Here is a 10125-nt window from a genome sequence, read left to right as displayed (position 1 = left end):
CCCCTGACTCTGCCTACTGCTAAATCCGGCCCTGTCAAGACATCTTAAATATCTAAAAACGTTTCAAATTTTCATGAATTTTTCTGCTGTTATATTTTTAATACGTTACAAAATTCCTACTAGCCTTTATTAAGCAGAGGCGGAAACATGCTCTTCAAATTTGGGTAGCCTTGTAAAAGGTTACAAATTGATTATTTTAATTCTGCAGCAGTTTTTGTGCTTTTGCATTCAGTATTTTACAAAATTATAGTGGTCAGTGGCGTAGCCAAAGGGGGGGAGGGTTGGGGGTTTCAACCCCCCCTTTTGAGAAAAACTAAATGGAGAAAACTGAATCACTCTTTGAATTTTACGAAGCAGATCTGCCGTGTATAAACGCCCTTGCTATTATATCTGAACTGCGTATATGTGGTATCGATGTCTTTTCAATTCTTCCCGAACCAGCTTGCCAAAAAGTGCTGTAAGTGCATTGCCATTTTGCCCGCAGTCAACGTTTCCAAACATTAATATTTTACTCCGCATTCTGGCTACTCTTCCAGTTAGCCTACCACTTGCACCAATGAAAGATCTTTTTCTGCTCTTCGAAGACTTAACCTTATTTAAGAAATTCAACCTCTGAAAACCGATTAAACGGTTTGGCTTTGCTTAATCTGTATAGAAAATTGGTCCCAACTGTTGAGGATGTCATTAACAAGATGTGTGAAAAGGTTCGTCGACTTCCTTTTTCCCTTTAGTTTCATCAGTATCAATGATTTTTTGCATTCTTATTGCTTGTGTCGATGAATTTTTCATAGCTGTTAGCTGTAAGCATGATTCTACTAATTCGACATGTTAAAGCAATTCTGGTGCTTTATCTTTTAAAATGAGTAAGAACTTGTGTGTCATATTATGCTTTATAATTCGAATGACCTTTCATAATTCATATAGCAGGGTGTGACCGCTCTACAACTGTTCAGTATCCATGGTATCCAGTTAATTCGTGCAGTCGATGGAAACACCGCAATATCTACAGCTGTGAAAAATTGCACTAACCTTTTACAGCCTATACCCGATTCCAGTGATTCGTTATACAAAACTTGAATATATCAGAAATAAAGTAACTTCTTTGTCTCAAAGCTTTTTGTCTGACACTCATTAAGATGTATGACGTCTATGACGTTACATTTTTTAAACTTCGGGTTAACTTTAAAACATAAAAGTAATAAGATCGTTTTTTGGATCAACTAAGGAGAAAATTGATAAATAATAAAACTGTAATAACTTCGCAAAAAAAAGCAATCAACCTATGTCTCTAAAAAAAAAGTTTGCCTAATTTTAAACGAATCTGCATTAAAAGAGCTAGTTTTGCCAATACCAAACATTTAAATATCTCAGTCAGGAATTAGCAACAAGAAAACATAAAGACTTCAGCTTTATTTTCGAAAAATGCCGAAGAAAACATGATCTTATTCTTTTGCTATGCCACCGGACAGCACCATTTTACAGGAATATTCATACCCACATTTTTGTTGAAAATGCTCTCAGAATGCACCAAATTCAAAGTAATTTTTCAAAATTTTCTGGGGGAGGCCCCCCAGACCCCCCGCCGATTAGTGTCCTTCGGCGAGTACGCCGTCGGGCTTCGCCCGCCGAAGACCTAGACAAGGAATAAAACCTCTCCCTTTTACAATTCCTGGCTACGCTACTGATAATGGTACGTTCGTCTGACTTTACACCGCAAATTGAAAATAGCACGTTGCGTATTGCAGTGCTGATAAGAAAACGCATTTCATTTTCACATGCTTTTTCTTGAAGGGGCGGCAAAATCTGAATCCGCCCCGGGCGGCACATTCCCTAGCTACGCCACTGCGTGTAACCAATACATTACATTAACAATCTATGTTACAGTACAATAGTCGCAGTTTATCTGCTTCACAGTGGTCGAATGTGTGCCATAGTCGGTAAAATTGCACTGTTTTGCAAAAAAATAACAGGAATAATGCAAACCACAAAATTTACGCAACTTTTTTTAGACAAGATTGTTTGCACTCATGCCGACCAAAATAATTTCTGGTAATTTCTAGCGTCCCACAAATGCGTCAATGACTGGTCCAAACTGATAGATGTCTTGCGCAGTATCCTTCGCTCAGTTGGTTAGCACTTGACTTCTGGAACGAAGAAGCTTCAAGATCAAGGAGCGCTGGTTCGACTCTCGGGGGTGCGCTTGAGCAACCCACGTTAAGGACTGCTCTCCATTCAGCGGCATCTAATGGATGGAATAATTCCCTGGCAACAAGACTTTAACAATCAGAAACTTCACTCTGTCAAACTCGGTGACCCCACCTGCGTCAGTGATTCAAAGCCTCTACAAATATGCGAAACTGCCAGGATTAAGCTCTTCAAGAAGCTTTCCCAGTCCGAGGATAAAGATTCAATCAACAACGAACACAATACCACAAACAAAATTGTTTCTACTCTTTGCATAGCATAGCCATTGCTAAATAAATTCACTCATGGCCGACCACTAGAGGTGGTCATGATTCAGTTAAAGCAGCTTATTGTTAAAAAATCACAAGTTACTATCACTATACCCGCTAGTGGCAGGACCACCTTGGCTAGAGCTCAAAGAGTCATTATCATTTGCACTGAATTTGTCTCTTGTTGCAGAACTTGAAGATAAGTGATCATGATCTTCCTCAGAAGAGGAATGATGTTGATCTGTTGTACTTCCACTGGAGATGTTGTCAGCGGTATCGACTCCGTTGCTGCTGATAAATGAATTGACTCCATTTGCATCTTTAGGAAGACCATTGCTGTGATTGTTTGCCACACCGATTTGGCGCAAAGGTTCATTTTCAGGATCTAATTGGATGTCATCGGAGTGATCACAATGATGCTCATTGTGACGACGATAATAACAACAAGAAGAAACAACTGCAACAATAACAATGAAAGCAACAGCAGCAATCACAGCAGCAGGTATAAAGGGTACAGCGATCCTGCCTTCATTATCTGCAAAACAATATCGAAAACTTGGCAAATGATTTGAAACTAATAAATAACTGCGTCATATGAACTGACGTCATATGATAATTTGCAAGCTCTAGTGTTGAAACAACATCAAATTGATTTTGATGGAACGATGGAAGGTTTAAAGACTTTTACTTTCAATGTTTTCAGTGATGAACTGCATAAGCTGATAACATATTCCTGAAAAAGCATTTACCTTGAACTTATTAGCTTACTTGTAGACTTATGAGTGTTGAAAATACAGTATTCCAACTTCATTTCAAATCACCTGTCGTGATGGAAAGTCCAGTTGTATCAAAAGGAAGAGAAGTTGGCATCACATCATTCTCAGTAGTTTGTGTGGACGCTGAGAGTTCAACCTTCACACGTTGAGTGGAAACTTGTGGTTGTGTTGTTGGATTAGACGTGATGTCACGTACTTGGCAAGCAGGGTCGTCGTCATCAGGATTGTCACAGCACGTCCTAAAATCACATTTAACACATAATGGATTATAAATGCAACATAATGTCTTTTTGAAAATTATTTTCACACGTTTTCTCATCTGTTTACGCTACGACAGAGGGGTCCACTTCTGCCACTGAATAGAAGAAAGGTTCAAAATGTTAACAAAGAACACTTTTGTGCAATTATGTTTTCTAATAAATCATATGTCCGAGGTGCCTTCTAGCATGGCCTACTCTGTAGGTCATAGCCGTACGAGCCAGGGGGGCAGGAGGGGCAGCTTCCCCCTGTTGTTTCAAAACGTCGCGAATTCGGGCAAAATCTTGCAATTATTAGGGCAAAAATTGCTATATGAAAAGCTTCAAAATTGCATGAATTAAGAAACACTACAAATTAATATCTTTTACCTATCAAACTAAGTACGGTACAGCCTCTTATTTGCACAAGAAATGTGCCGCAAAATTTTCATTTGGCACACCCGTATTGATGTATCGTATGGTGATCAAACTGTAGTATGAAATGCATTTAACCAACTGCATCATGTCAATTCGGGCAGCCACCAAAATATGTCTCTAATACTTTTGTGAAACTGCCCAAATCAAAACACAAAGTTTGCTATATAGCTAATTTTATTAATTTTCACAAATGCATCGTGTTCATTTGGGCAGCTGAAAACATGACATTATCTGATGAAACTGATTAGTCTGTTTATGCAACTGCCCAAATTAGCGTGAGGCAGTTTCCCCAATATGAACAAATTCATTAATTTTTCCCATTTACATAGGCCTAACTGTATCGTTTAGATTTGGGTAACAAAAAAATATGAAATTATCTGATCATAGTCTATTTATAAAACTGCCCAAATTTGCATGATGCAGTTGCCTCGGCATCAAAAATTTACAAAGTCTTTAATTTTTTTCATAATATTCATAAATGCATCATCTTGATTTGGGCAACTACAAAATATGAATTTATATAAATCTGGTGAATACTTTTATAAAACAATTCGGGTGGAGAGGTTACAGTACTTTTTCAGCCATAAACGGACATAGCTAAGCAACACCACAACATTTAACAAAAAAATGTTATACTGTACCAGACTACCTGTTAAATGTAATGTTAATGTTGTGGTGTTGCTTAGCTTTGTTTGGTTACTTTTATAAAACTACCCAAATTAAAATGATGCAATTGCGCCCCAAAATAAATATTTAGTTTGTATATGCAACTGTGTCATGTTAATTTCACCAACATTTAAAATGCTACTGCTGAAATATACAATACTCCTAAATGTTACTCTTACCTACCATGCCAAAGTGCAGAAGCATCGAGCAATGCGCAAGCAAGGTATATTCAAAGATGAATTCAGTTGTTCTATCTTGATTACTTTGGTAAGAAATTCCAGCTAGCTGGTGATCTTGTTATGTTAGTTTTTCACTGTTATCATGCACCGCATAGCCTACATTATATTTGGGTAATTTCTATGAAAGTGTGCAGATTTGGGCAAATTTACGTTCTGCCTCACCCAAAATGGTTTGGTCTCGTACGGCTATGCTGTAGGTTATGCATTATGCAATTTACTCTACCAGGGTGAGATAACCTACCACATTTGGCTGTTTTCTTTATTTTGAGAACACTTTTCTTTAGTGCATAGTGATGCTTTGTCTTTGTCTACGACAGGGTTAAACGTGTGTTTACTGAGAGGCGGACAATATTGCTTCTCAGGATACTCATCCACCAGAAGTATGCAAGTGCAATCGTCGTATTCAAAATATTCTGTTCCATTGCAATAGCCACAGTTGTTATTAAGGCGTTTCAATTTAGCCATGCCATCAAAACACGTGCTTTTGCAGTCGATGATCTGTGACAAACAACTTTGAAATGTTACTTTGACAAAACCAATGTGTGCAAAGTCTTTACAGAAAATAGTTGGCAAGATTTCTGTTAAAGATGTTTTTAAAAACTTGAGATTATCGGATGGACCTCGGTCCTTGCCGGCAAGTCGTTCTTTTTGCACTGATTTTTATCGTCTGCTGACGTTGAATCAATGTAAAAAACTGATTTTCTGACGAGTCAAAAGTTAAAGCAACCAAAAGGTAAACATCGAAATCTCCAGAGGGAATCTCCGGGTAAACTAAGTATTGGTGGAATATATCTTGTGGGGTAAGGAAAACAGACAATAGCACATACGTCAGCTAGTCCGACACCCTCAATCAGGTGTGAATACATAATTCATGATTGTTCCTATATAATATTTTAGCTTTACCCAAATGCAAGTCCAAAACAAAAAGCAAGGCTCGAAAATCAAATTGGTCAAGTTACATCACGACTTGTATCAGCATAGCAAAGCCAATATACCGTTAGTATGCTCAGCGGATACGCGCCCGGCTCAAGATCACGCGGCGCTGGTTCGACTCTCGGAGTGTGCGCTTGAGCAATGCATTTCAGGACTGCTCTCCATTCAGCGGCACCTAGTGAATGGAATAATTCCTATGCAACAAGACTTCAACAATCGAAAAACTTCACTCTGCCAATCTCGGTTACCGGCCCTGTGTCAAAAGCCTCTACAAGTATGTGAAATTACCAGGAATAACCTATCAAGGCTTTGACAGTCCGAGGATAAAGATTCAAAACCAAAACCATACAACCTACTGATCGGTACTACGACAGTTTATCCAACGACAGTTTATCGAACGACTATTGATCGAACGACAGTTAATCGAAACGACAGTTTATCAAACGACAGTTTATCCAACGACTATTGATCGAACGACAGTTAATCGAAACGACAGTTTATCAAACGACAATTACTCGAACCACGGTTAATCGAAACGACTGTTTATCGAAAGGACTGTTCATCGAACGAAAATTAATCGAACGACTAACCCTAACCCTAGATAAAATTTGTTTCGGGAGATTCGTCGTCCGATAAACTGTCGTTTCGATAAACAGTCGGTTCGATTAACTGTCGTTTCGATGAATTGTCGTTAGATGAACTGTCTTTCGATAAACTGTCTCGTCACGATACTGATCACACTTCGTCAAACAAAAAGCTTGGGTCGAAATTTATTTTCTGGACAAATCAAATTGGTAAAGTTAAGTTTAATCACGGCTTGTATTACTATAGCAAAGCTAATATACCAATCACACTCTTCAATAAGCTCGTTCTAGTTATCAGCATAATAAAAAGTTACATTTCGAAAGCAACTGCTTACCCTTCTTTTGTTTGGTATTGCGTCCACGTATTCAAAGGCACTAAGCACGACGAATAAAACCAAAACGTCACTTGTCACTGTTGTCATTGCGAGTTATAGAGAATAGCCTACTGTTTAATGTAAATTAAAAAGCAACACACGCCAAGAGTTTATGTAAAATCTGCAACATAAGAAATCAGTTTGCACATGCCATTCCTCATGACTCGAATTCCCAGATTGCGTGTCGCCGAGAAAGCTCAGCAACTAACGTCAAGGAAATGTGTCTACAGCTTGGTTCGAAATATGATGCAATAAATGAAGAATAGTTGAAACTCTTGGATAATCTGAACAACAATCACAGCGATTGCGAAATAGTAGCCAGGAGTTTATTAACATAAGCGAGAGACCACATCTTGGTGAAAGTAATAACTAAAAATCTGAAAAACAAACAAGTTTATCATTAAACCGATCGATGCAAAAAGCATGGACAACGTTCTTTTTGCACTAATTTATATCTGCTGACGTTGAATCAATGTAAAAAAACTGAATTGCTGACTGGGGTTAAAAGTTAAAGCAACCAAAGGTAACATCGAACCCCAGGGGAATCCCCGGGTGAACTAAGTATTGGTGGAATATATCTTGTGGGGTAGGAAAACAGACAATAGCACATACTTCAGCCAGTCCGACACGCTCGATCAATTGTGAATACATAATTCTTAATTGTCCCAATATTTAAGCGTTACCCCAATGCAAGTCCAAAACAAAACTCTTGGCTCGAAAATTTATTTTCTGGACAAATCAAAGTGGTAGCGCGAAGTTTAACTTGGTGAAAAAACTTTTAATTGATGGAATTTGGATCTCAACTAAAACTTAAGTCTAAATATCAGGATTTGCCATTAGACTAGAAAGGCTGAAGCCTAGGGGCTCAAGATTTAGGAGCCTCAAACTTTAAGATGCACCAAGTATATTTAAAAACGTTTAAACATGGCCTATACATTTGGAGGAACTTTTACTTGGTAACAACGTAAATTTTTGTGGCAACCAGTTCTCATAAAATAGGTAAGTTCATAACCTTAATAATCATATTGTTAAATAACACATAATTATGCGATAAAGTATTACATCACAAAGACAGTTGAATAATTAAACGTTCAAAATAAAATAGCCCATTGTGCTCACTGCTCATTATGTTCAACAATTTCTAAAAACAAATTAAACGTTATCAAAATGTAAGGTATCTCTGTTGTGCCATGACAGCCATCAAGGCTACATAGCAGATTGGTGTCTTTTTTTGCATTGCACCAAATTAGCAAGCCAATTATTTGTTTACATTGATTCAATGTCTATAAACGTTAAGTCAATATAAAAACTGAACGATTTGCTTTTTGGGCATAATGATAATTTTCACATAATGATAAGATCTGACAGACTTTTTGCGACAATAAAGATGCCCTCAGTATTTCAAACAACCTACCACAGCTTGTGCTGGGTGGTCTAATCGGTTGATTGAAACAGCATTTTAGGTTTGGCCAAAGTAGCCTTTATAGTTTGTACTTTTCCTTAGCGTTTTACATACCTGAGTGCTTGAAACTATTTGGATCCAAATGTTTAACATTTATTTGAATAAACCCAACACGTAGGCTTAGTCACTTGCTTGTTTCACCATCAACCTGACAGCTGTGCCGTCTAATAAGCTTTTTCTCTCATAAATCTACGTTTGTTGACTTAAAAACGCAGTCTTCATAAAACAACACCCTTTGACTGCAACGGTTTTTTATTAAGAGCCCAAGTTCCCGACAAATTAACGATTTTAACAATCTTCGCTGAAACTTTATTGTTATTTTCTGAAAAACTTATGTTGAAAATTTTTATCTGTGCCTTTCCTATCCCGAGTGTCACAATCAATAGGCATAGCCCACACGACAGGCGACATTGTTTGTCTTGACCAAGCGTACTGTTTTAATTGTATAATCAAGGAATGTTATTATCGATTACTGTCCCATAGTGACCTTTGATTGCGAAATCCTCATTATGTTATGTATTATTCGTTGAAAGTGCTGAATCATTGGTCAAAGTCTTTCAAAATGTTTATTTATCATCTCACAAGAACTATTTGACGATTTGTTTGACTGCTTTACGTTTGATATCCCAATAAACTACGTCATTAATCTTTCCAAGTCTCTTTCGTGGTAAGAGATAGAAAGACACCGAGCTACAATTGTTTGAAGCTTACATACAGCGCTCCGAGGCTAGGCCAGGGCCACGTTATTGACAAACGTCATGACTCATGACAGAAAAAGGCGAAAGCTTCATATTGAATTGCTAAAGCTTTTCTTTTCCCGTCATTGATCCCTCGTTTTTTTCACAATCGAACAAATTGGACAAAACAGACGTTGAATCAATGTAAAATGTGATTGATTTGCTGGCTGGGTATGGAATACCATAACCAAAAAACGCAAGAGCTTAATTACTAATCAGTCTCGATAATGTTTAACCAAAAAACTGTAATTGATAAAGTCCTGATTGCACAATCCCGTTTCACTCCAAGTTTCTTTAGTCAACAAATCATTTATTCTTGCTTCTATTCAGTGCCAAATAATCACTTGCTCTAGGGCAGGGATGGCGAACCACTGACCCGCGGGTCACAAAGTGACCCATCACAGATTTTCAGTGACCCACTTGTCTTTTTTAAAGTAATGAAATTTAAACAAATATTTCAGCAAAGAATAAATGTTTCACTAAATATTTGCGATAAGGCCTCACCCTATTTTAATCTAGTACCGTACCGAATTGCCATATAGCAGTCTGACACAACTTAAGTTGTGATTATGTTTTACAGCGATTTGTTGAATTGTTGGAAGAAGTATATACAACTTTTTTTAGCTGAAAAAAATCAAAAATATTCAGAGTTAAGCGAAAGTACGTGGTTGAATGATTTACATTTTTTCGCTGATTTCACAATGCATTACAATAAGTTAAATACTAAATTGCAAGGCTGTGGAAATATTGTACTATCCATGTTTGGGCACATTAAAGCATTTGAGAAGAAACTCACTATTTTTTCTGTAGACCTTGAACAAGGTCAGCTGAAATATTTTCCTCAGTTGTAGAAGCACTTTACCCACACCAATTTAACTTATTAACAAAAGCAAACTGCACTCAACAAGTACCGTATGTTTTACTGACAAAAGAGGCCAAAAATGTAATGTCAGAAAGGTTTACCCAGTTCCGATAGCTAGATACTACATTGCAGTTCATTCTTTTCCCGCATGCAATTCAATTTGAAAATCTTGAATTATCAAACTTCGAATGGCTTCGTCTTTACAACTTGCAAATTGAAATGATAGACTTTCAAGAAAGTGCAGTTTGGAAAACAAAATTTGTAGACTTAAATCATCTCCTACAAAAAATTCAAATGAAAACGGATATGGATGGTTATGACTTTCCTGCTGTTGAAAACCATGCTGAAACTATATTTTTTACAGA

At 37.3% G+C, this 10125-nt stretch overlaps 1 protein-coding gene across 1 annotated transcript; it reads right to left on the bottom strand.

The window, feature by feature from the left end:
- Positions 1-1430: 1430 nt before the first annotated feature.
- LOC145783617 (uncharacterized) lies at positions 1431-6747 on the bottom strand. Its single transcript, XM_082595509.1, has 4 exons — positions 6661-6747; positions 5050-5306; positions 3275-3468; positions 1431-2988 (listed from the first exon to the last, which is right to left on the bottom strand). Exons 1-4 carry the CDS (start codon positions 6745-6747, stop codon positions 2546-2548), a joined length of 981 nt encoding a protein of 326 aa, XP_082451635.1. The 3' UTR covers positions 1431-2545.
- Positions 6748-10125: the final 3378 nt, after the last annotated feature.

Source organism: Aplidium turbinatum, chromosome 14 (assembly GCF_918807975.1).
Source record: "Aplidium turbinatum chromosome 14, kaAplTurb1.1, whole genome shotgun sequence".
In the NCBI taxonomy this organism is placed as follows: Eukaryota; Metazoa; Chordata; class Ascidiacea; order Aplousobranchia; family Polyclinidae; genus Aplidium; species Aplidium turbinatum.
The sequence above is the reverse complement of the archived record's forward strand: the minus strand, read 5'-3'. Positions and strand labels throughout refer to the sequence as shown.